Genomic DNA, 25,646 nt, shown 5'->3' on the forward strand with positions numbered 1-25,646 from the left:
TAGGATGTCAGAAGGGATGTGATGGATCCCAAGCATTGCTTTTTATTTCTTTTTATTGAAATTCGAGGTTAATGACACTCGGGGGGAGGTGGGTTATGCCTCTTATCTTGATGTTTTCCGCCAGCGCTGTGTTTCTTTGCTTATTCTTTATTACCGGTGACACGTGGTTGATCACTGTGCTTTGCAGTTATTCTTACGATATTCTTAATGGCGTTTTCTACTACCCTCCAAGGGGATTCTCTTCATCTGGCCACTGGCTTTCTTTGAAACCCTCACCATTCAGGCTGCTATAAGATGGAAGAGAATCGGATTCATGGGTGTAATCAGGCCACTGAAGAACAAACCCTGTCTTGGAAAGTAAGTCAGAAGTCCCTAGTTCATGCTAATAACCCATTGGATAAGCAATTTTAGTTATACAGGTATTATATGTTAAATAGGGTGCTTTTTAGCCCATTCTATAATTTGTGACAGGTTATCCTAAAAAGGCGTTCAAAAGCACAGCGTGGTGTTCTTACACATAATGGCACTAATATCATCTTACGCCGACTATCTACCTAGAGGATATAAACTGGAATTGACGCGAGAGTAACGTGTCATAAGAGAAGCCTGATAGGCGGCATGGATTTCAAATTGAAAAGCTCAGGGAGACAGACTAATAGAGAGAGAAGAAACCAAAGACGCCAATCATCTCGCCAGTAACCCCTCTAGATACACATGGTAGAGCTAACATCTCGATTGGGTAAGAGATGTGAACATATAAAAAGCTCATAGAACATGCAGGAAAGAAAGCCCATTCATGGAATTTGGCGCCATTGCTAAAAACGAGGAGAGAGGTGAAGACGAGTAGATGTGACGATAGGTGGTAGACAGATAGAGAGAGAGATGAAAAGGGTCAAAAAAGATCAAATGCGAAAGAAAGTGTTGTATTGGGGATGTGTCCCAGAAAAGAAAATCATATCGTGCGTAATTCATAGCAATTGAAAATGACCATTCCAAGGATATGATCTTCAATATAAAATGGATGGCATCCATTTGAGATACTAGCGATCCTGCGCCAGTAGAGTCGAGTAGCGTCTTGCATCTAGCTCGAGCGTCAGGTGTTCCCAGAACACACCGAATGGAAAGAAAAAGCCGTGGGCATTTACCTCACATGACAGTACAGCCACCACCGCTCTGGGCTCGTCTGCGTCTTCCGCCAAGAGCAGAGACAGCGCCCGTACCGTAAGCATCGTTCTCGTCTTCATCTTCATTGTACAGACGCTCAGCCTCACGGGCACGACGTCGACGTCGACGGGCACCAGCACCAGCAGCACCGGCCTCTTCGGTCGCGACCATGTATTCGGCCCATTTCCGGTCCAGCCGGGATGCAGCAGCGAGGTCGCCGCGCAGGACACGTTTCGTGTGTTCATCGACGGTCATCTGCCAGCCGTAGAAACATTTGAGCTGGATGATTTCGTTGGGATAGGTTGGTGCTGGTGACGGCGAAGGGGAGGAGGCTGGAGTGACGAAGGTGCTTGTTGCCGGGGAGGAGCCAGTATCCGAGGTTTGTGTCACCGTTACCACTGTTGAAACGGGTTTGCGGGAGGCGCGAGGGATGTATGCGTTGCTAGAAAGGACTTCCCGGACCCCGGCCCAGGTGACGTTGGCGCAGTCGAATATCATGAGTCGTAGTCCGACTTTGGGCACCTCGTCGCTGTACCCGCGGCGGCGGACACGGAAGCTGGCTTCCATCAGGGTCAGATCGGACACTCTGGTGTTGTCCATTTCGACGGATCGGAGTTTTGGACAGTTCTTCATTACTCGTAGCATTCCCGTGTCGCTAAGACTCTCGCAGTAGCTGATGTTCAAGTGTTCCAAATTTTGGGCACATGGAGATTCAGCCAGCTGCACTAGGGTGCGGTTCGTCAAGTTCTCCAAATCCTCCAGCTCCAAATGCGACAGGTTTGGTGTCGTGCGAATAACGTCCATGACGGATTCGTCGGTCAGCTCGGAGCACTGGGAAACTTGCAGACCTTCTAAATCAGGGACGTTGTAGGCCAGGCTTTTCAATCCATCGTCACTCACTTCAGGGCAATGGTGAAGGTCCAAATGACGGAATTTTCGAGGTGGAACGATAGGCCGATCGGTCAGAATATCCATATTGGGGTTCTTGCCGTGAATCAGCATCTTCAGGCTCTGATCGGTTAGGTCGGTACGGCTCATAATCAAGCGATCCAATGTATTGCGCTCGAACAAAGCCAAAGTGAATTTCTCGTCCTTGAACCCACGGATTTCGCTGGCCCTAAGATCCTTCAATCGCTCACATGACTGGACAATCCGAAGAAGACCAGTGGTATCAACATTATTGCACCAAGAAACATTCAGTGTCTCGAGTTGCGGACAAGATCGTGCAATGACCTTCATTGCCGAGTTTGTGACACTGGACAGACCCGAGAGATTGATGGATTCCAAACGGGAATTACGAAGGAGGAAAGAGTAGATGGATGCCTTGTCGATACGACAACCCTCAAGCGAGAAGTTGACCACATTCCGACATAGATCCGAAATGCGTTCTCCATCCGAAGACCATTTCTCACGCATTTGAACGCAGCCTCTGAGATTGAGGTCTCGGACAAACGGACCACCACAAGTGATAAGCTTGACCAAAACATCACTCGGGATCTTAGAGTAGTACTCGGTGGTATCGACCTTAGACCATAATTGTCCGTTGTAGCACATTTCATTCCACGTCTTGGAAACAGCGGAGCAGCGGACAATTTCTTGCGGAGTAAGGTATTGGAAGATCTCCATCTTAAGTTCTTGTGGCATATCGCCCCAAAAATCAAGAGTCCTGGCCGGTTGGGATTCTGGAACGGTGACCTCCTCGAACTTCACTCCCATCGGTGTCGCGGTACGTGGCGATCCACACGATGCTGGCCTCACATCAAAGGGCAAAGGCACAGTGCGAGGCGTAGTGAAACCAGGGCCATCGGTTTCCATCAAACGAATGCGAGCGTTTGCGCCCTGGGGCTCGCCGGGAGAGCTAGAGCATCCGGGAGTAGCGGGCCGAGGATTGAGGCCGCCATAAAGCTGGGAGGAACTTCCATTTCCTAGACAGGGCGAGTAGGAAGGCGAAGATAGCGAAACACAAGAAAGAGAAGCTTTATGGTCGCGGCGGTAACTAGTGGTCGATGAGGAGCGGCCACGTCGGGTCAACGTCGGGCTGGACGACATGCGTTGGAGACTCTGCAGTAACTTCTGACGACCCTTGAGTTTTGGCGGTTGCTCTAATGGGATCTGGCCTGCCGAATTGGTCGGGCTGTTCGGAGAGATACTACCCGGAGAGGGTAAGATCTCATCGGATACTTGGGAGGCCATTTTGGCGACTTGGTTCAGTCTGTATCACCTATTCTCTGGCTCACTGCTATCTTGTCACGCCTTCCGGGGGTGTCGGCACGGTGCGGAGGTATCACACGAGCAGTAATAAGGACGGAGGATAGTGGAAACGGATAGAGCGACGGGCGCGCAGTCACCGGAAGCTCTTAGATGAGCATAGTGGTAGATTTCAGCGATGACCGGTCTTTTGGATATTGATCAGCGCTTTGAGAAATAGAGGAAACAGAGAGAGGGAGTGATCAGAATGTCGGGTGGGGAAATCACGTTGTTCGTTATTGATCTCTCGGGGCCCACGGCCAAAGAACCGTGGAACAGGTTTCGGCAAAGATGCCGTACAGAAAACCGAGTGAACCGAGAGACCCGAGACGGCCGAGTAGAAGATATAGAGAAGATTGGGGGTTTTTAAGAAAAGAGAGAGAGATATATGCAAAGAGAAACAAGAAATGGCGGAATGCAGAGAAGGGAATGCGATACATCTATTAAACCTGGTATTGGCCCAACCATCACATAGCAGACGTTGTACTACGCAAGTACTTCCCCCCCTCTACGTTATCTGCTTATCGGTCCCCACCTATTAGTACAAGGCACCGGTATATACATGCATGTACCTTTCAAATGCCGTTTTCTTATTATTTTCTATCTTCTTCTTGGGTAACTCTGGAGTATATTGTGTATAGTGTACTGGTCTCTACAGATGTATGTACGATACCAATGGTATGGCACAGACCCATCTGATGTGAGACCAAAGCCCACACTCGGCTGACGACGCCTTGACAGAAGGACAGACCGACAGATTCGACGCCCCTCAGGCCAGAACCCACTTAAGGCCACGATCCAGGGACATCGAGGCGATTTGTTCCTGAGAGGCAAGCCGTTAGATTTCATTTTCGCCTTTCTATTTTCGCTAGTGGGGCCATGTGCGGGGGGGGAAACAATAAACCCATGGTACGGAGATAAAAAAGAATCCATGGAATGGACCACGCCATATCCATGTCTTCTATTTTACAGTTTTACCTAAATAGGTATTTTGGTTTTATTCCATTTTAGTTTACTGTCAAGAACACTGAATTTCAGTACAACATCCATACATGTCCATCCCCTACATCTGTATTTGCATCAGATTGGAGCTGTCCACCTGGGCGACTTCCAAGGTTCTTAGCCTGGCATTTGAAGTGGAGATTGCCCCCACGATAATGATAACCCGGGCTAAGCCACAGACTGGGCTTTGCCAAGGACTACAAAAAACCACGACGTACGCTAAATGTTACCCCGCAATTCGCTCAAAGCCGCACTATGTGCGGAGTAAGGAGTGCGTTGTATATGATGTCTACCCTCTTAGGTTCTCTAGGTCACATAAAGAGATATACAAAGGTATCGCAAAATCAAATGCCATGAAGGGAAAAGGGGGTGGGAAAAAAAAAGGGTAATAAAATAATCCCAGGTAAAAAAATAAGACAAATCATACGTTGATGTTCATAATCATCACCCATCAACGTGATCCTAGGTTAGAAGAAAAAGACACTCGCTCCACACCGGCCCCGAAATGATACCCAGTTCCCTGGAAAATTTTGCATCCATCATCAAAACGTAATCAACTTTGTGGGGTATCGCGTTATTTTTGTTTTTTAATAAAAAGGCCGAGGGAGAAGGAAGAGTGGTATGAGAAAGTATTCAAATGTTTTGGTTCAAGCCCCCACCATCCAAGGGTGTTCAAGCACTTCAGTGATGGTGAGTCGGTTGTCAACGTCGCGATCGAGCATCGTGCGGATGAGGTCAATGCAATCTTCCGAGAAAGGAAGGAAGGGGATGCGGAGGGGGTGGTCAAGGATCTCATCGACGTTGTAGAACGGGTTCTCTTTGTAGACAATGGTATAAAGGAGAATGCCGAGAGCCCAGATGTCTTGTTCCTTGCCCCGATACGACCTGCCCTGTAAGACCTCGGGGGCAGCATAATCTAACGCACATAGTCAGCATTTTACCTTCCATGCGTCAAAGAGACAAAGGAAACTTACCAATCGTGCCCACAAAGACATCAAACGGTCCGTTTTTGATGTAGGCCGCACTCCCAAAGTCAATCAACTTGATCCGTCCTTCTCCATCAAGAACAACATTCTCATCCTTGATGTCTCGATGTACAACCAGTGCTTTGGTGTGTAAATGATTAATGGCGCTCGCAACCTGTTTGAAGATGTTTCGGCACTCCGACTCATCCATGTTGGCCTTGAGCTCGATATAATCGAACAGGTCCATCCCCGGGAGCCCGTGAGGAGTCATCTCAATGTAATAATTGATATCGTCTTCGAAGAAGCCTTCCATCTCCACAATGTTTGGGTGCTTGAGCCCATCCCGCCGCAAGAAGTTCAGAACATGGATCTCCAGTGGCACAGTACCGAGTCGCCGATCACGAGTCCATGTATCCACCAGGATCCGCTTCTTCGTAACGAATTTCAGCACCACCTTCTTAAGAGGCTGTTTCTTTAAACGCGCCAGCTTGACTTGGCCGTAGGCTCCTTGTCCCATCTCCTCGAGGATCACATAGTCGTTGATTGTTCGTTTCGCCGGAGGGTCGTTCTTCACATTAGCAGCCGAAACCGGAGGGACGGGCTGCGCGGGACGGGTGGTAAGAGGCTCAGACGCAGCCTCACTGAGTTGTTGACTGAGTGTTGATGTCGGCGTTTTGATCTCTACAGAAGCCTTGCGATTTTCCGCAGTCCGGGCATCATCGCTGGCGTCTGACGGGCGATCCGAATCAGGGTCATGTGTGGGCGAGGTAGGCTTAGAACTTGGTACAGATGATGGCGAGATGCCAGCGGCGGGTCCAGCAGCGTGGAGCTGTCTCGAGTAGGTTATCCACAAAGCGTAGACCAACTCTGTGACTGCAATAGTGTCATCGCTGTCATCAGAGTCGCTGCTGCGATCGCTGCTTTTCTCTGTCTTATCCTTTGAGAAGAAGGTACCGCTCTTAACCACGCGCAATTGAATGTCCACGACAATGGTTGAGCCATCCCGATGCTTGGCAAGCAAGCCACTTGGCTCGGTAAACACAGAGGCGGCATTTGCTTTTCCATCGCGGAGAATAGAAAGTGTCCGGGCCCGTCGGAAGCTGTGCTCGGGTACGACAATACCATCAACCAGTGGCACATTGTCCTCCTCGGTCAAAACATCCAGAATTTCATCGAAATCAGGTACAAGCTCAGTGATGTGGAGCCCCTCTGGTCTTTCTTGGCCGAATAGGACTGAAGAGAACACGGAGTTGGAGCTAATCACGTTCAATGACGAGGACGAGAGGACCATCATGCCTGCGACATGAGGAAAACTGGAGACTTGAAGAGTGCGATCTCCTTCTCCCTTTCCAACAGCGACAGGAATACAAACGCCCGCAGCGGTGCGGGCGGCAAAGTGCTTAAGCTCCACGATTTTAGCCAATCCCTTCCCGGGGAAGTCTCAAGAGATTCTGATGGCAAACAGGGTAAAAGGTCGGTGATCGACTGGCCGTTCTGAACGACCGATGGGCCCCATATTTTTTCGACTTCACCTTTGGCACTCACGACGTTCCACGAATCGTCGCATTGGATGGACGCAATATTCTCTGTGATCTCTTCCACAACCCAGATCAGGCCACCACGCTTTTCCATAACCCAGACGCTAGCGGAGCCCCGTGACCCGTTGCGCTTTTGGATCGGGACCACATCACCGCATAGCAAGACTCCGCGTGATTTATTGGCCGGGTGGTTGTTGTTTCGGGCGTTTCTCGTGCTGGAGCCATATCCGTCATCGGTCTGCGCTCTCCGGGACTTTTCTCGTGAAGATGGTTTGCTGAGAAGTTGTGCTGTCACTCCATTCCCAAGACCTCGAAATTTGGGATTGACAGCGGAGATGTTAGCTCTTTCGGGTTGGAGTGGCATTCGGGCAGCGGCATCAGTGCTGGGATCTCGAAGTTTGGCCTTGAGCCATTCCCGGTGCTCCTTCTGTACAACCTCCAGGATGCTGAGATGGCGAACTTCGGACTGAAGAACACCAAAGATGAGACATGACAGATCATTAGCGGCCAGAATGGTCCATGGTTCCTTGGCCTCGGTCCTGAACACGGCCTGGGAAGCCGGGGTCCATTTGCTGCTATGCGCGTGAAGGGCGGGGATCTGGAATCCCAATCCAGCAGTCGAGGCGGTAAGCGAGGTGAAAGTATCCGCGGAGGAGGTGTATGGTTGTGCTAGAGTTTCCATCAGCTTGCTCCTAACAGAGACAGAGCATAGGTCCGTGTATGTACGTTTTAAGCTTACGCGCCTGGATGTAGGTGCAGAGACCAGGTCCCTCCGTTGGTTGGAGATACGATCGCTGGGCACAGGGCTCAACAATTGGGAGCCTTCAGAGGGGTGTGACCCCGAAGTGGTGGAATCCTGGGCGCCGTCTCGGGTGCTGGCCGGGGAAGAATCCCCATCTGAGAAGGCCTTCTCAAAGACGTTGTCGCTATTAATCTCTGCGGGTCCTGTGATGGGTCCACGGCCTTGGATGTGGTTTTCCTGGGGTTCGAGCATATTGGCTCGGGCCAAAAGCTCCATCATGCCTTGCATCTCCGTGTCCCCACTGGCGTTTGCTTGTGCGTTGGCGATCGCGGCATTGCTTGCGGCCCATCCCATCCGGTCGCGCATAAAATCAATAGATCTCTTGAGAATGTTCTGACGGCTGTGAAGAAATTCCTCGGACTGCTGGGCAAAGGAAAAGGAGTGTAACGACTCGAGCGGAAACCGGTGTAGATCTTCTAAATCTGTAAAACTTCGGCTCGACAAGTGACTGGTGTGAGCTCGGGAAGATGAGCGAGAGCGGGGAGAGGGAGAGGGCCGCTGGCTAGGCATGGGAGCTAGCGATAGCGACGAGGTAGACATGTTTGGAAGGGTCAGTACTCGCGAGGGTTGGTTTTGGCGTATACGATCCAGCCCGGATGGACCGATTCCATGGTCGTTCTCGAACAACGGAGATCTATTGAAATACAAAAAGTGTTAAGGTTGTGTTAGAAGGTAGAAATAATATTGTCGCTGACCTGGAAAGAGGGTCATATCCTGAAGAAACACTGCCCGCCGAGCTCCTGAGGCGATCTGTCTGTAAAGAAAGGCTGTGCAGTCCGGACTCGGATTCGGGCGACTCAGAGAGGGATCCTAACGGCGACGAAAGAGGACTCGGCTCGCCTAAGTTTGATCAGCATGATTCACCTAGCTTATTATCAACTCAATCGGCGCGTCTCGAGGTTTCCATTCCACGGGCCTTTCAAGGAAATGTGACACTTTCGAGTGATCAGACGGTTGATCTCCGCGGTCAGATGCATTTCTGAGCATGTGCTAGCGAATGACCGTGATCACTTGGGAGAAAATCAATTCGCGCCCTGGTTGCTCCAAACCCTTCCAAAGTTTCTTTTCCGGTGCTCAATGAGTCGTAGACTCAATCTGAACAGCATCATAACCTGTCCTCACCTCCACAAAGTTCCCCAAGGCCCATGGAATGTGAAACAAAGACTGCACGTCAACATAAAAAAAAAGCATGTGAGCATGACTGACCATCATGGTTGTAAGCCGACCCCATCCCCGAGGTCTCTCTTCTCTCTCTGTTGTCTCTCTTTTTTGGGGGGGGTTTTGGTTGTTATGCTCTTCAAATTCAGATGATCAGATGGGAAACAAAGAAAAGTACGAGGCTCAATCGAGGCGAGCACTCGTGAATGTAGCTGGGGTATGCGACATGTATGGGCCGGTCATTCGCAACTGGGACGGGGGTTGGGCGGGCAGCTGCCTCGTAGGGTCTCAGGCGGCATATGTGGCGTCGCGGCTGGGCACGCAAAAGGTGAAGGACAAGCAGATGCGGTCGAGGAAAAAAGCATTCAAGGGGGAAGAAAAAGAGAAACAGCAGCGGGGAAGAGAGTGGGGAGAAGGAAAATGCGAGAAAAAGGGAACTGGCTCCCCCCTCCGTGATGTAATAGCTTTTTGGGTATTTTATAGCTTTTTTTGTATATGGGCTATATTTTATATCTAACGACCATTTCTCCTTGAAAATAAAACCAAAACCAAAAATAAAATAGACATTCTCCCTTGAACAGATGATTTGCCTGATTTAGATCGGCTGATCGACATATTTCTATCCCATGTGGCGGAGAAATCTACCGTTAAAAAGACTAGTAGAATCAGATCTATATAAGACAGAAATGATATATCTTCAAAATAGAACCACCAAGCTACCATTTGAATACTTGGAGAGTCTTACCCCGCCCGGTCAATGCAGCAAGTCATAGCCAAGTTATTTCCGCAAAATCTCGAGATGATGTAAAGTGGCTTTCTCAAATAGATCCGAGCGCCTCATGTGGGATTGGATTCCAGTGGCTACTTGCTTTCTATAACGTTGGAAGACTGTTTCACATCGTAAATGGAGACAGAAAACTGTATAAAAAATTAGATCATGTCAAAAAGATGCCTCCTTTTGTGGCATGGGTGTCTGCAGCCAATTTCCATACGGGAAATGGTAATAATGCAGCCTAATAAGAGATAAGAAGTGGGACTAGCTTCGACCCGATGTATCCTCCAGTGCATACGCAAGCAGTGGAATTGGCAAAATCGGTAGATATCATGGTGGGCCGGTCCCTGACAGAGGGTCCCGAGAGCCCCGAAGGCTGTGCAGCGCCAATTCACTATGCTCAGAATCGGTTCCTAGATTGTCATCTCCGCTCAATCCAAACAAGGCATTGGGTTTGGGTTTCCCTCGGGTTTGGTCAAGAAGTCGAGTCTGCTCTGGCGGCGGTGATGTAGAGCTAACAAAGCCCGACAAGTTCCGACCACCGCCAAGCATCCATGAGAACCCCGAATCCGTCATAGAAGGTCGCACAGTTGATCGTGAAGGTATTACCCGTGCACCCCCCTTCTTCCTGTCACTGTTCGTCCGACTTGCCGTGTCTAGGATAGAATTGGTTCCACTCGCGGCTTTCGGCCCGGTCGTATCCGCTTTGGCGGGATTTATTGTTCGAGATTGACTCCCGTTCACCACAATGTTGCCGTCTTCTTTCCCCACTGTTGAGGTGACTGTCTCTTGTGACTCGTCCGATTCGTTTAATTCCCCATCTACACGGGGGTCAAGAGGGGGATCTACTGGTATGGAAGAGTCTCCAAGGCAGACCTGGACACTCTCAGCTTTGACCAGAGCCCGCTTCACTGCGCTGTTCGTATCAGAATCGAGGTCCTTGATATTTGCCAGCTGCGAGCCAAGATCGTTCAGTGCCTCGCGTAAAATGGTCGCCAAAGCCTGGTTCCTTTGCTCAAGTAGATTGATCTTTGTTTGCAGTTTGGCCGAGGCCACCGTAGTCGATTGTATGTCCGAGGCTGATGCTGCAGAAACAGGCCTCGAAAAGCCAGGACGCATATTTGGTTCAAAGTGCATTGTCTGCATATTTTTCCTGGCTTCTGTCACGGCGCCTCGAACAGCCTTGGCTACGCCCCATGTCTCTGTCCGGCGTTGAATTCCCTGGGAGACGTCTTGGAAAAGAGATTCGAGACTTTTAGGGCTGCTTCGGGCTGGTGATCCAGTAGGGGAGTTGCTTTCACTGCGTTTCTTGAAGTCTTCCCAAAGGAAGGTCTTCCTCGTGGGCCGTGTACCAGGAGGGTTGCGATATTTTGAATCGGGCGGTCTACCTGAATATTTTGATATGATGAAACTGCCTCGATCGGCAGTAGGGTTCTGTTCCAAATATAGTGCATCATACACGAAAGTCTGAGGTGTGTGTGGTTGGGGCGATGGGTAGCGAAGTAATAATGTTAAGGCGGTTGTATAGTCGGCCGTGAGTACTAAATGATGCATGTCAGCAAAATAAAATACGATGGGGAATTGAGCCGGTCGACCAACATTGCCAACGAATTCTAAGCAGCATTGCAATGCACGTGAAATCAACAAGGTCAGACCGTAGTCCATGGGCAAAGAGTAGATCCCACATGGTCAGCACATCGTCAAATGGAAATTCTCGGCCAAACAGAAGGCGCATCCAGCGGCTTTTCAGTGAGTTAGTACGGAAGAAAATGGATGGGTGTCTGAACACAACTTACGTTAAGAAAATTTGCGGTAATACGTCCACAGCTTCCAGGTGCTCAGCGAGCTCGTGATCGATAACCGCCAAAGCTTCCTTATGAAGATAATGACACCGATCAACTATTGGAATGACGTCCATCTGGCCATTTGCCGACCGTGTCTGGCCGTGTTCATAGTATATCCGGGCCGTCTGCATGACCGAGAGAAACAGCGTAAACGAATCATGTTCCACGAATTGTGCATCAAGAAGATTTAGCATCAACGCCTCACTCTTGTCCTTGTTCGCATCAAGTTCTCCGGGGTGTGGCATGACTGAGTCTCGATCTACTGCCCAAAGAATAGGCGCGAGTAATTCGTGCATTCCTTGTCTATAGCCGACATCTGGATTGAGCTTCGAGTAGACGAACAGGATATCAGTTAACTTGGATTTCGTGTCGGGCTCTTGGAAAAAGTAGTTTTCCTGCAAGCATCGATCAACATCTTGGAGGATCTCGGTACGGAGCGTCTCATCGTGTCGGAGTGTTTGCCAAGGGGACTGATTCCAACAAGAATTAGTTAGACAGGAGTATTTTTCAAGTTAACCGAAGCACAGCAGATGTTCATTCAAGTACCTGCTCATCATCCGCCAGCGGATCAACAGTCGATTCTAAATCGTCCGGATGTTCGATATATTTCAAGAAATGATCTCGCAGCGCGCGATAGGCATCCCGGGATTCGTCGAGCTTAGGCGTCCATTCGTTTTTATCCAACCCGTCGAAGAGTAAAAATGTCTGCAAGAATCAGCATATATCCCCATCTCACATTATCAAGCTCACAGAACCTTCCAGCAAACCGACCTCAGGCCGTCATTGCACAGGTTTCCTCCTTGCTCGGATTGCAAAGCCGCTCGAAGGTCGGAAGGTGTATCGTTGTCGGAGAATAGGATGTCCCATCTCTTTCTGCGAGGGTCAGTACAAGTTATAGATTGCGGACAATTCGGGGGAAGTACCTAGTCTCCTCAATGGTTCTCATCGCTGGGGATGACGGGGGGAACCTTGGAAAATGAGGGGATGCGGGCGATAGTAGACCGCCCGTGCCTTATCTCGCGCTACTCGGCCATTGCGACATTCCACCGCTATATACTCCGGTTGAGTTCGGATTGCGAAGTTTGCACATCTAAAACGATCCAGATTGCGGTTGGCATCGGCATATTCGATCTTGTGTTGCCGCCCCTGCAGACATTCCCTGCACCGCTGTACCGCTGCACTTTATGTCACCTCTCACAGCTTCATGACAACCGTGGACATTCAAAATGTCCGCAGATCTACTAGCAGAGTTTGGTCAGGCGCCTGCTCCAGACAATACTTCTAGACAGCATCCATCGCAATACCAGAAAAACTCATTCTTCGATGAAGACGAGGATATCGCTTTCTTCGGGTCATCGAGAAGTGTGCAGCACAACAAACGTCCCAATCCGACCCCGGAAGCAGTCGGTCAATTCGCAGCTCCAGCAGCTTCATGGCAGGGCCCTGGTCAGGAATTTGACATTCCCTTGAATCCACATAGCGATGTATTATTTGATGCAACGTTCGACACACCAGCCAGTGATGCGGACGACGACTGGGGTGAATTCGAGGGCCCTGATACAAACGCTCAACATGCACAATCAACAGCTCCTCAGCAATCAACGACAGCCACATTGCCAATACAAGAGCCTCGGCAGGATACTCTACAAGTTTCTAAAACAATTGACTTGCTAGATTCACTCTCAATGCAAGACTCGGCACCGGTCGTGCAACATCCGTCGGAAATTGCCCAAAAGAACCAAAACCTTGGACCTATTAATAACCAACAGCAGGCAACGTGGGAGGATGATTCATTTGGTGACTGGGGCGATTTCGCCGATGCCCCTGCTAGCCAACCTCCCCCAAAGCCCCCGAAAAGAGAACAAAAGCACCTACAAAACCGCCTGTCAGACCCAATAAGCCGCCTGCATCAACCTGGGATGACGATGCCTTCGACGACTGGGGTGACTTTTCAGATGGGCCTAGTGTGAAGGCTGTGCCCAAATCCAAACCCATCTCACCACCGACAGCCCCTAGCCCAGCTCCTAGTAGCTCTGTTTCTAGGACTACACCCCCCGCGGCCACCGTCCGTCCAACAAACATACCGCCGCCATCAGTCCTTCTCGAATTATTCTTAGATGTGTTTGACAATCTTCAAAAAGAGGCTGTACTCGCAAAATCCCAGCTGCGATCCTCGGCCCCACCGTCATCCTCAAACACCATTTCAACGACAGCCTTGAATATTCACAATGTACTTCAATCGGCCGCCCGTATAATTGCAGGGCGAAGTCTCCGGTGGAAACGTGATACAATCCTTAGTCAGAGCATGCGAATCGGCCCTGCCCGTTCCGGCAAAGCCGGTGGTATGAAACTTAACAGCGTGAACAAGCAAGAGAACATCAAAGAAGAACAAGACGCCGTTGATGTGCTTACTACTTGGCGTGAACGGGCGGTGGTTTTCAATGCTGTCCTACAAGCGGCAGGCCAGCGACCGATCCCTACGGTCCCAGATCCTAGTGGGCTTAAGGTTATTACGGCGCGGGCGGACCAGGGCGCACTGAAAGCCCCCCATCCTTGTGCACTGTGTTCGCTTAAGAGAGACGAGCGGGTGTTACGAGTGGACGAATCAAGTGTCCAAGATAGCTTCGGGGAGTGGTGGACTGAACATTGGGGCCACACAGCATGCAAGCAATTTTGGGAGAGGAATCGAAACTTACTTGGGCAGCGTTGAAAGCTACATAATGTACATAGAAAAATGATGTATGCATGTATGCATGTGTGCATGTATAAATGTATGGAAAGAGACAGGGAGATGTCAAATGACCCAAAGGTTCGAAGGTTAAATTATGTGAATTATCGGGAGGGAACCCGACGACACATCGCTCTCCTCTCTATCGTTTATCCTCTTTTGAACAGATAAGATTTTGTATCCACATCTTCACCAAACTATCTGATTCGTCTTTCTCTTCTGATAACAAGAGATCCCCCTCACGGCCCTCACGGGCCTCACGGGGAACTTTTCCCCCGCATTCCGGCCTGGCAGATTCCTAACATATCTCAACACAGATGGCGGGCAATGGAAGAGTCACAAAACGATCGTCAAATGCGTGAGTGAGGTCTTAGAGATTAGTGGAAATTCACACTGACGATTTAGATGTGTGCGATGCCGGAGACAAAAGATCAAATGTTCCGGATCACAGCCATGCGACGGATGTAGCAAGCGAAAGCTTAGCTGCATATTCAACGATCGTGATCAGAAGATCCTAGTAACAAGAGGGTAAGTCAATTGGAGTCTTGAGAAGAATCGATAGCTCACATTTCTTGCAGCTACATTCTAGAGCTGCAGCAGAAGATCGCGCGTATAGAGCAGAGCGAGAAGGGCCAAGTGAGCCCTTTCAGCTCGAATTTCGATACTCAAATTGGTGTGTCTTGCTTTCTGCTTAGATGATTACCTGCTAACCTATTGCAGATCCGAAAGATCGCGAAGATGTACCTCCTTTGGAGAGGACTAGTACTCCCGAGGAGCATGACGAGGACCAGAACCTAGAGGATTTGGACTCCGGGCTAGCCAACCCGCTATCATCCGGTCCTCCTGCATTTATGTCTGCGCCAAATGGCCGCACATGTAGGCTACCCTGCTTTCTTCTAATGCGCAACTCTAACATCTACTACAGTTTATCTTGGAACATCATCCAATTGGTCGTTCACTCGGCGAGTTCTCAGCTTGGCACATCAGCACCTCTATCAGGATGCACTACCCACAGAAACTTTGATATTTGATGAAACAACCTATGAACTGGGATGGGACGGGTTACGAACAACCCCAGGCCCAGATATTCCGGTTGTTCCGACTCGCGACCATACCATGTATCTGATCAACGCCGTGCAATTCCGATGCGGACAATTGTATCATCTTTTTGAAGAAGATGAGTTTATGAGCTCTTTGCAACAGTTTTACTCGGGAGATGGGCAATCCATGACAAACAGCTTGTGGTACGTCCATTTCCTCCTGATCTTGGCTTTTGGGAAAGGATTCGTTCAGCCCAAGGCTCAAGGTAAAAAGCCACCGGGGGTGTGCTATTTCGTCAAAGCTTTGCAGCTTCTGCCTGACCCGACTGCTCTTTACCGGGATCCTATGCTGGGAACGGAAATCCTATGTTGCATCGCCTTATACTACCAATGTGTTGACTATCGAACATCGGCACATAACTACGTAAGATTTCCGAAGAAATGGCTCATTTGAAAAAGCTGACTAACAAATGCCCTAGATTGGCCAAGCCATGCGGATAGCTATGGCGCAAGGGATGCACACTAGCATGCCAGTCGAAGATTTAGGACACAGCATGGTCCAAAGATGCGGCAAAATTTGGTGGACTATTTATATTCTGGACCGAGAAATGACATCGTTGATGGGCTTGCCTCAGTCAATCAATGATCGATATGTGCAAACCCAACTTCCTACCTTTGCAGACCCATCGGAGACAATGTCATTAGGCATGCACATCAAGTTGTCCCAGATCATTGCCGAGGTGAACAGTAGTAAGATTTCCCAAGCCTCCACCGTAAATCATCACCCCTGACAAAATAAACAGCAATATATGTTGTCAATGGACGCATCAACCGGACTTTTCTTCTGAGCACCAAATCAGCGCTGGCGAGTATCGCGGGGCTTGCCGATGAGCTTCGCGAGTCATTCCAGCTACACTTGGATCCAGGCAGCGGAGTTTCTCGAATATCAGCATATTTACATCTTCAATACCACCAGGTACGTATCTTACTCTTGATGGAAAGAGACGCATCCGCTGACCACTCATCCGATATTCAGTGTATCATCCTAGCCACGCGACCTCTCCTATTCTGCTTTCTTAAAATCCGCTTTGAGTCCCCAGAAAACTGCCTGGAATCCCTCAATGCATCCCGAAATGTCCGAAACCTGATGCAGATGTGTCTTGAATCTGCCCAACACATCATCAGTATTCTCTCTAGTTTACAGAGCCAAGGCCTGCTAGGTAAGACAACCTTTCGCTACTGATAGGCCCTCTCAACTAACTACCAAATTCCAGAAACCTTCCTCCCCTTTGATCTAGAATCAGTCTTCGTATCCACAATCATCCTCCTGATGGGCCCGGCAATCGACCCCCGAGTACTAGAAAGCCACCCCAACTGGCTGGAGAAAGCCTATGCGATCTTTGACGAAATGATCAGAGACGGAAACCAAGTTGCTAAATTCAGGCGATCTGAGCTTCAGCAGCTACACGAGACATTAATAGGATGTATCTCTAGTGATCAACCTCGACACTTACCGGTCCCTGAATTCTTCCAACAACCCAATGTTCTTCCGGACCCAGCTTCCCCTTCTGCAACACCGATTTCCGGTGCTATACCTCAGTCTGTTCGATACGACGATGCGCTTCTGAGGCCGGATCCTGATCCTGATTTTGATGTGGAGTGTGATTTTAGTACGATGTTGACTTCAGCCGAGATTATGGCCGTTGCGGACTCGATTGAGAGTTATGATACCGAGTGGGTGTCGAATGCGATGATTGAACATAGTATATGGTAAATTGAATGTGTGATGAATTGACGAATTTCAATTGGTTTCTACCGGTATCCTCGATGCATAGTATCCGTTCTAAGATAGATATAGGCTTGTCTACAACTAGTGGGGTTAATTGTACTTTTATCTTAAGCCTGAAAATATCGTAAAGATGAATACATGCACTCTTCTAATATTCAAATAATCTAAAGCTTAGACAAAACCGGAGGCCGGATCTCAGAGAGCTCCTTCGACTCCCCAAGACGCCAGCTCACATCACCACCCCAATTCCCCTTACCCTCGTTGGGATCGGTATGCTTCCATTTCCACCGTCCTTCACGCTGCTGTCCAGCTTGCAGGAAATCCGAAACCCACGATCCAAAGATAGGGAACATCTTGAACCCATGCCCCGAATCACCAGACAACAAAACAACCGACGACGTCGTCCCAGGAACAAAATCAATAATGAAGTCCGAGTCATCAGTATCAGCAAACCAGCAAAGCGACTTTTTAACCAGTGGACGATTGGCAAGTGCCGGAAGAGTCTGCGCCAGCAACTTCCTCATCTGCCTCTCATCATGCTCCGGCACAAATGCGCTTTCCTCCAAAGTCCCAGGCGCATGAGAAACCCCGGTCACAGGATCCGTATTGATATATCCACCTCCCATAGGACAAATCTTCAACAAATTTGTCTTAGGATCAGGCTCAAAGAGGAATCCCAGATCACGAGCATAGGTAACAGGAATACCACGCAGCGCAGAAGTCTCTTCATCGGTAAGATGAACATGCGCAACAGACCACGACTTAGCCACGACCTTCTTCCCAATCTCCGGGACAAGACGGCCGACTGCACCACCTGCCGCGACGATCACCAGTGAAGAAGGGTGGAACTTCCCATCCTTCGTCCGAATTCCGGAAGTCTTCTTGCCATGCAGTGTACTGACGTAGACGATTTCATCGACTGCACCATGTTCACCAAGGTAGAAGCGCACACCGGCTGCCTGCGTCGCACGGTATATTCCCGCGAGCGCATTCCCGGAGTGTGCATACCCGTCGAAGCGGTTCAGGTATCCATTCCATCCGGTCAACGGGCCATCGAGCTGCCAGCAGGCTTGACGAATATCGTCTTCGCCGTCGAGTGGAATGACATGTGGTTTGATTTGATCGCTCGCATTTGCCGAAGCCCGGAATCTATTGAGGGTGTCGATGGCTTTCTTGGGTGCTTCGCCAGACACGCAGTGGAGGAATCCAGTCTGGTGGAAATAAGGTGCGAAAAGAGGAGTTTTCCATGCAGCGATAGCTTTCTAATTAAAATATAAACAAGGCATCGGTCAGTAATCCGCTCGATCAATACATTTTTATCGAAAAGATGGTTGACTTACAATAGTCAAATCGGTGTAGAATGGATCCTCGTATTCCGCGCGCACAATCTTGTTCAGATCATTGGCAGCTGAATAGCGCGGAGGAATATGTTCGTCTCTCTCGAAGACGGAAATATTCGTGAAGCCCGAGCGAGTCAAATGAAGAGCGCTGGAGAGCCCAAAGGCTCCGCCGCCAACAATGATGATCGGGTCGGACTTGGAAATAGCCATTGTGAAATGCGATGGGGAACTTCTACCAGATGGCCTCATTGTTCTATATCTATAGTTACACAGCTCACTATCCATGAGTCAACGGCGTCAATTCCGACGCCAGGGCCTAGTGCGGGGGCTGCGGAGAAGTGGACTATCGGGAGGGTTCCCGATGTGCCCAAATGGGCTTTTTGATATTTTGGATTATCTGGGATATTCTTGATAAGAGAATGCAGCCACGTAAGAGGCCATAGTTGGACAAGATAACTGAAATATCATATGATATGGTGAGGGGTAGTTGAAGGGTCGAGATCGAGTCCTTGAGAATCGTTGGATTTGGTCAGTACAAATATACACAAAGATATAAGATTCTAGTTTCACAACAGCATAGTCCATGTAAACCATGTTTTCTATATGAATGACTTCTGTGATACATATAATAACATAAATAATTAGGCGAAAGTAGTGGACATCCCTGGTTTTGCGTAGAAAATCCCTCTATACATTGTCGTAGAGTGAGTGATAAGCCCAAGATCCATAGATGTCACTTTGTATAATGATAAATTATCTCATAATTGTAACACTGACAAGAAAAGAATATTCTAAAGCCATCCAAAACAACATCTCAAAGACATCGGAGTATCGCGTCCAATATCACCTTGAGCTAGATAAATCGTATTACTCTAGTCCTACGTCATCAAGTACAGAGGGGGGGCTTAGGTACGCAGTCGACTCCTCCAGGGCTTTTACATCTTATTGTTTTGGAAGTGGATTTAATAGAAATAAATAACAGTATGCTTGAATTGCGAAAGTACATGTGTTAGCGAAAACAATCTATAAACTATGCATTTTATATCCCAACATTAGTGGTTGCTAGGGTAGGTGAACCCATTCTCTTGACCGAAGAATTCCTCCTTAATCAACCGGGGGCTAACGAAACGACGAAGAGGGTCAGAGCTTCCAGCCTTGTCGTTAGTTCCGCTAGCACGCGCACCACCGAAAGACTGCTGGCCGATAAGGGCGGCGGTTGTCTTGCAATCTGTAAAGGTAGACGGTTAGATATACGAACAATCCACATAGACACTGTGAGACTTACTGATATAGAAGTTTCCGGCGGAGTAGCGGAGAGCATCTTCAGCCTGGCGGATAGCAACGCGGTCCTTGGCAAAGACAGCACCAGTCAAGGCAAATCCACCGCCATTCTGATCAACAGACTTCAAAGTAGAAGCCCAGTCGGCATCCTTGTAGATGTGTACGGCAAGAACAGGGCCGAAGACCTCCTCGTTGAAGAGACGGTGGTCTGGTGATTCGGCTTGGTACACAGTAGGGTGCACGTAGTATCCAACAGAATCATCATAAGTACCACCGGCAATCAGCTTGAGCGAGGGGTCCTTGTTGCTAGCATCAATGATGGACTTGATCTTCTCGAATGATCCACGGTGGATAACGGGGCCCATGAAAGCCTCCAAGTCCTTGTCTGGGTTTCCAATGGTAATTTCCTTGATTCCAGCCTTCAGCTGGGTAAGGAATTCCTCAGCACGAGACTCGGGCAAGTAGAGACGAGAAGTGGCGGAGCATTTCTGGCCCTGGTACTCGAATGAGCCGCGGATGGTGTGGTTGACTGCACTGGTGATATCCGCAGAGGGGTGAACGAGGTGGAAGTTCTTTCCGCTGGTCTCAGCAACGAAGCGAGGGAACTCGCGGTATTTCTTTGCAGCAACACCCTGGCCAATCCTGCCATACAGAGAACGGAAGACATCGGATGAACCGATGAAGTTCAAGCCGGCAAAGTCGCGGTGTGAGAGCACAGTCTCAGTAATAGCTTCGGGGTCACCGGTCACGAATTGGATCACGTTAGGAGGGAGGCCAGCTTCCAAAAGGATCTTATAGAGCAAAGAGCTGGCGTATACGTTAGAGGCTGAAGGCTTCCACAGTACTACGTTACCCATCAGCGCAGGTCCGCAGATCAAGTTGCCGCCAATGGCTGTGAAGTTAAATGGGGAGACGGCGTAAACGAAGCCCTCCAGAGGACGGTAGTCGATGCGACTGCAAGTAGTTAGCAAATGATCCCCCAACAATAACTCAAGACTTCAATATAAACTGACCTCCACATGCCATCACTGCCACGAGTGGGCTGCTTCTCCAAGATTTCAGCCGCCCAGTTGCAGTTCAGACGGAAGAAATCCGCCAACTCAGCCGCGGCATCAATCTCTCCCTGCCAGATATTCTTTCCTTGTCCGAGCATTGTAGCCGCAATAATCTCGTATCGGTACTTGGTGCACAGCAGCTCAGCAGCCTTGAGGAAGATCGAAGCTCGATCAACGAATGGGGTATCTTGCCAGCTTTGCTTTGCCGCCAGGGCAAGTTCAATAGCTGATCGGGTCTGCTCGTCGGTGGCAAGCGGGTAGTTTGTAAAAGTAGTGGCATGTTCGGCGGGCAATGGTTGATCCCAGGACTTGGAGCTCGCCTGGAATTTTCCATCGAAGAAGAGCTCGCTCCGAACGGGCAGCTGAGAGCGGAGCTTGGTCAATGCTTCTTCAAGCTTGGCGCGCTCTGGGGAGCCTTTCTTGTATAGAGGCTATAGTACAATTAGCTTTGAGTTGGGTTAAATAGTTCTATTAAACTCACGTTTGGTTCGTTTCGAGCATCGGGGAGGCGGAATGGCAAGGTAGTCTTAGCACGAGTCTGAATAGAAAGACCTGCAGGAACGGAGCGCAGGTGAGAGCCAGTAGGCCGTGCTGAACGAAGTCTCATGAGTGTAGTAGACATTATGAATAGCAAGTCTGAGTCGAGTTAATGGCAAATGTGAACTTGAGAACTCAGTTTGAGACGACGAACAGACTGATTTAAACGTCAACGATCAACGACCCCTCCTAGAAATATCGGAGGCTTCCCCGTTTACCCCACATGATGATTGCAGCGAGCTTGAGCTCTGGCAGGCAAGATTAAGCTAAATCCATAGCTGCTGGTCGAGTATCTGCAGCATCGGGAGCCCACCCGGTGCTCGTATCAGGCTGGATTGGGTAGTGTATTCCTATCCCATATTTTCGAAGTAGATAAGCATGCGACTCGGAACTATGTACTTCAAATTATCATTATGCAACAAGAAGCTCAATCAAATGAAGCTCGTTGGGGTAGTCCTGAACTAGGGCAGCTGGCCGGCGATCTCGCCGCAGCAGCGGCCTCGGCGTCCCTAGTAACACCTGCGGTAGCAATTATCGACAGGTTCGTCTTAACGCTTCTAAGCGCGATAATTCCGCGCTAACAGGATTTTAGATCGCTTGTCGAGCAAGCTGCCTTCAAACAACCCATTCTCCGCGGACTTCGTCGGCATGCGCTCGGGGCCCTCCGACAGCCGGGTCTGTTTGTCTTCCAGCGACCGTTTGGTATTGTCTGGGCCCTATACGCGGCAACCTATTCCGTCGCAAATGTGTCCGACACAATCAGTCGCAAGCTTGAGATAACCGCCGCGGGGACGATCACATTTGCCACGACTATGATGGCTAACGTGCCACTAGCGCTGTGGAAGGACATCCGATTTGCGCAGGAATACGGCACCGGCAGGGGTCCCGATGCCAAGATATCGAACACTCCAATCTCAGTACCCCTCCAAAACAAGTCATTGGCACGAACTGCAGCTGCTATCTTCCTCGTGCGAGACGGTGTCACTATCTTTGGATCATTTACGTTGGCCCCGTGGTTGTCGGATGCAATCCCCGACCACTTGGCGACTCATCCCCACGCAAAGCCGATCATCACTCAGTTGACCGTGCCTGTCCTGACTCAGTTGGTTGCTACTCCACTACATTTGTTGGCGTTGGATATGTATACACGGCAATATACTATGCCCTTCCTGGAAAGAGTAAAGCATTCGCAGCAATATCTTCCCTCGTCGACCTTTTTGCGTTGCGTCCGTATTATCCCTGCGTTTGGAATCGGATGCTTGACGAATATAGAGCTGCGATCTGCTTTTCATGCCAAAGTATCGGGTTGAATAAATCAATTTATTGTCTAACTATATATTCATACCCTGTCAAAATCGCTGGGATCAGTGGACTCAACGTGACTACCTAGAGGCGTAAATCTATAATCTATCGCAAGCTTCCATCTAAACACTGATAAACATCATATCATCACAATCTTCTTCATATCGTTTTCAAGCATTCTCCACCTGGGTCGCCTCCACATTCTTTTCGGTATCACCAACGTGCGCCAGAATCTCCGTCTGGTAAGGCATATCTTGTGCGATTCGAACAGTATCGAAGACAGACTTCGACTGAACAAAGATATCATCGATCTCCTCCAGTGTACGGCCCTTAGTTTCAGGACAGAAGAGGTAGAAACACACGCAAGCAAAGGCGCTAATGCATGCATAGACAAGGTAGTACCGCCATTTGATAGTAGCGAACCCGACAGGGCTCACCTCTGCCAGCACGAAGTTGAAGAGCCAGTTTGACGCAGCTGACATAGCAGTGACCTTAGCACGAGTGCGTAGCGGTGCGATCTCTGCGGCGTACATGAATGGGACAAGGAAAAGTCCAATCGGGTAGCAGAAAAGCGCCATGAAGTAAAACAAAAGTGATGCGCCAGCTGCGGACTTATTTCCAAGGTCGCTTGATAGCCCGGCCAGACAGGCCTGGGCAACGGTCATACCGACAGCGGCAGCAATGAGTAACGGACGACGTCCGACACGATCAATGAGTAGAACAGCCACACCTGCAGCCAAAAATTGCCATATTTGCAGACATCCGGTGATGATTCGTGAGAGTGTACCTGTGTAACCCAGATCGGACTCGAAGATAGTATCAGAATAGAAAGTGATGATGTTGACACCGGTCATCTGCGCTAAAATGTTCACACCGACCGCCATAACTGTACGGTGCAGGTGGCGGTTCTCCGTGAGAGCAAATGGCGAAGAGGAACCTACGGATTCGGTATTCTCGTCAATGACAAGTGACTGTCGGATAATTTCCAACTCCTGTAGGACATGCTCGGAGTCGACAGATACATCTTCCATGCGGGCTAGCACTTCACCTGCCTCCTCGAGACGTCCGACGCGTGCGAGCCAGCGGGGAGACTCGGGTAGGAGCATAATACACCCCACAACAACGAAAGCAAAGAGGCCCTGGAATGCAATGGGGAAACGCCAGCTGACAGAGTTGTCGCTGACATAGTATAGGCCGAATTCTAGCCATGTTGCGAGAGCAACGCCGCCGATTGCAAACCATCCCTCCAACAGCACCATTCGTCCACGGGCTTCTGCTACAGATGACTCGGAGACGTACATTGGGATTGTGGCGGTGAAGCCACCAACACCGAGGCCTGTGCAGTTACGAAGTAATGGTTAGCTTATTGTAACTTGTTAAATGATAGGTTGGGACTCTACCAGTAATAACTCTGCCAGCGATAAGTTGACCGAGGGCGAAGGGACTTGCTTGAATGGCTATACCAATTAAGGCTATACAACCGGCAAGGAAAATGGTCTTGCGACGACCAAGTCTGTCACCTAGAAAGGCGCAGGACCCTGCACCTATTGCGCATCCAACTTCATAGATAGCGACCGTTGTGCCTTGTAGTTGTCAGCGTTGTTTTCATTAACTTCTAACAATCGATTGATTCTAGTAAATACCTTGGATTGTAGAGTTGTGAGCTTTCTCACTACCGCTGGTATTCACGGTATCGATTTGAGGGAAGACAGCGATGAAAGAGCCCAATGTCAAGAGTCCATTGGCAACTGCCTGATCGTAGCCCTGTAATATAAATCCGACGGCGCCAACGAGACCAATAACGAGGCTCAAGGACTTGCCTCTGAGCTTAGCAGGTGCCATTGCGTTCACTCTATAGGCTTGTACTGCGGGTGTTGAGAAGTTCTTTGTCGGAGTTTGAAAGCTTCAGCTCTCGCACGATTTCAAGGGGAGAGAAAATATTAAAAACCCCCCAGAATACCCCGGTGTCCCCGGGTAATACCCCCACGTACTAAATCCGTACTAAATCCCAAAGCGAGGGGCCCCAGATTGAAGGAGAGCATCTAGGGTTAGGGCTATCCACCTGCCCAGACAAAGACAAGCTTACCAAGCTTCGGAGGTTCACCGGGTGGACCAACCAGCTCCTCGGGTTCAACGCTAAGTGGATCTTAGAGTTCCTGTAAGTCTGGTACAATGCGGCGCTAGGCGTAGCCCATGCGCGACCTTGGAATATGTATGGTACCTACTCCGAGGACGGGTATTCGGCAAACCTCCGCGATTGCTTTCTGATTCACTTATTGGCTATACGAGCCACCATCCATGTTGATTTGACCACATGACCATCCTCCGTTAATACCTCACATCCACTTCCCCCCTTAGCTCTTGCGCGGGGTACGTTAGTGTGGACCGAGAACTAGAGGCGACGACCTTGGAAGTATGCGGTGTCCGGGATAAGTGACATAGCCCCTTTCCAACTTGGGGAATATCTCTTGTCTCATACATGACTTTCCCCACCCCTGGCTATTTTTGATGGTCTATATGACGCAAGTTTCGCACTGGTTCAGTTCTGACATCCTTGATAATGTCTTTGTGAAACATACGGACAACATTCTTGATCTCCCTAGCATCAACACGTCAACATTGCGGTGAGCTCCTGTGCGATATGTGACCTGCAATGATAAGGAAAATTAATGATCACCAGATCAAATTTCCTCAATTCGCACTGCTTCGTCTACTTCAGGCGGCCGGCCCGATTCCAAATTAAACTTCAATCCTTATGATATGTAATAACACTGTCCCCGAGACCACCGACAATATGCAGATCTTTTCCTAAACTGAGACACATCAACGTTGTCATTACTCCGGAAGATATGCACGACTTTATAATACATAATCAATCCAGCTGAAATGTGTCGTAATCGCCAAAATTGGAAGTGACCTGTTAGCTCGTAGCTTTTCTCCGGTGAAGGCGAAGACCGGCCAGCCCCTTGCGGCTTCCGCCGCCAGTCAGTGGTCTCAGACAGCTTAATCTCTCTACACTATACAGGTCCAATATAACCCGTGGGCCTAGTATATGAAAGAAATTGAGAGTATAATTCAGTGC

General features: G+C 49.3%; 9 protein-coding genes across 9 annotated transcripts; 3 read left to right on the plus strand and 6 right to left on the minus strand.

Moving 5' to 3' along the window:
• Positions 1 to 1,146: 1,146 nt before the first annotated feature.
• On the minus strand, positions 1,147 to 3,357 carry N7487_004388 (F-box domain protein; the record flags this gene model as incomplete). The annotated part of the gene is made up of 1 exon (XM_056872135.1): positions 1,147 to 3,357. The coding sequence occupies one exon, from the start codon at positions 3,355 to 3,357 to the stop codon at positions 1,147 to 1,149; it is 2,211 nt and encodes a 736-aa protein (XP_056729855.1).
• A 1,703-nt stretch (positions 3,358 to 5,060) lies between these two features.
• N7487_004389 (serine/threonine-protein kinase) lies at positions 5,061 to 8,949 on the minus strand (the record flags this gene model as incomplete). The annotated part of the gene is made up of 6 exons (XM_056872136.1): positions 5,061 to 5,329; positions 5,388 to 6,804; positions 6,924 to 7,585; positions 7,643 to 8,352; positions 8,414 to 8,558; positions 8,925 to 8,949. 6 exons carry the CDS (start codon positions 8,947 to 8,949, stop codon positions 5,061 to 5,063), a joined length of 3,228 nt encoding a protein of 1,075 aa, XP_056729856.1.
• A 1,029-nt stretch (positions 8,950 to 9,978) lies between these two features.
• Positions 9,979 to 12,438, minus strand: N7487_004390 (GTPase-activating protein GYP6; the record flags this gene model as incomplete). The annotated part of the gene is made up of 6 exons (XM_056872137.1): positions 9,979 to 11,189; positions 11,248 to 11,390; positions 11,445 to 11,962; positions 12,039 to 12,197; positions 12,248 to 12,365; positions 12,416 to 12,438. The coding sequence occupies 6 exons, from the start codon at positions 12,436 to 12,438 to the stop codon at positions 9,979 to 9,981; spliced, it is 2,172 nt and encodes a 723-aa protein (XP_056729857.1).
• A 280-nt stretch (positions 12,439 to 12,718) lies between these two features.
• N7487_004391 (uncharacterized protein) lies at positions 12,719 to 14,202 on the plus strand (the record flags this gene model as incomplete). The annotated part of the gene is made up of 2 exons (XM_056872138.1): positions 12,719 to 13,289; positions 13,340 to 14,202. 2 exons carry the CDS (start codon positions 12,719 to 12,721, stop codon positions 14,200 to 14,202), a joined length of 1,434 nt encoding a protein of 477 aa, XP_056729858.1.
• A 335-nt stretch (positions 14,203 to 14,537) lies between these two features.
• N7487_004392 (fungal specific transcription factor domain-containing protein) lies at positions 14,538 to 17,034 on the plus strand (the record flags this gene model as incomplete). Its single annotated transcript, XM_056872139.1, has 9 exons — positions 14,538 to 14,578; positions 14,689 to 14,748; positions 14,799 to 14,893; positions 14,950 to 15,096; positions 15,146 to 15,684; positions 15,740 to 16,010; positions 16,064 to 16,236; positions 16,297 to 16,480; positions 16,535 to 17,034. 9 exons carry the CDS (start codon positions 14,538 to 14,540, stop codon positions 17,032 to 17,034), a joined length of 2,010 nt encoding a protein of 669 aa, XP_056729859.1.
• A 179-nt stretch (positions 17,035 to 17,213) lies between these two features.
• Positions 17,214 to 18,599, minus strand: N7487_004393 (NAD(P)/FAD-dependent oxidoreductase; the record flags this gene model as incomplete). The annotated part of the gene is made up of 2 exons (XM_056872140.1): positions 17,214 to 18,311; positions 18,390 to 18,599. The coding sequence occupies 2 exons, from the start codon at positions 18,597 to 18,599 to the stop codon at positions 17,214 to 17,216; spliced, it is 1,308 nt and encodes a 435-aa protein (XP_056729860.1).
• Positions 18,600 to 19,441: 842 nt separating this feature from the next.
• On the minus strand, positions 19,442 to 21,347 carry N7487_004394 (uncharacterized protein; the record flags this gene model as incomplete). Its single annotated transcript, XM_056872141.1, has 4 exons — positions 19,442 to 19,617; positions 19,675 to 20,624; positions 20,684 to 21,156; positions 21,207 to 21,347. The coding sequence occupies 4 exons, from the start codon at positions 21,345 to 21,347 to the stop codon at positions 19,442 to 19,444; spliced, it is 1,740 nt and encodes a 579-aa protein (XP_056729861.1).
• Positions 21,348 to 21,675: 328 nt separating this feature from the next.
• On the plus strand, positions 21,676 to 22,572 carry N7487_004395 (uncharacterized protein; the record flags this gene model as incomplete). The annotated part of the gene is made up of 2 exons (XM_056872142.1): positions 21,676 to 21,803; positions 21,855 to 22,572. 2 exons carry the CDS (start codon positions 21,676 to 21,678, stop codon positions 22,570 to 22,572), a joined length of 846 nt encoding a protein of 281 aa, XP_056729862.1.
• Positions 22,573 to 22,734: 162 nt separating this feature from the next.
• On the minus strand, positions 22,735 to 24,406 carry N7487_004396 (sugar porter family MFS transporter; the record flags this gene model as incomplete). The annotated part of the gene is made up of 3 exons (XM_056872143.1): positions 22,735 to 23,900; positions 23,965 to 24,147; positions 24,208 to 24,406. 3 exons carry the CDS (start codon positions 24,404 to 24,406, stop codon positions 22,735 to 22,737), a joined length of 1,548 nt encoding a protein of 515 aa, XP_056729863.1.
• Positions 24,407 to 25,646: the final 1,240 nt, after the last annotated feature.

This window comes from Penicillium crustosum (genome assembly GCF_028827405.1).
Source record: "Penicillium crustosum strain IBT 35664 chromosome Unknown utg000002l_segment0_segment0, whole genome shotgun sequence".
In the NCBI taxonomy this organism is placed as follows: Eukaryota; Fungi; Ascomycota; class Eurotiomycetes; order Eurotiales; family Aspergillaceae; genus Penicillium; species Penicillium crustosum.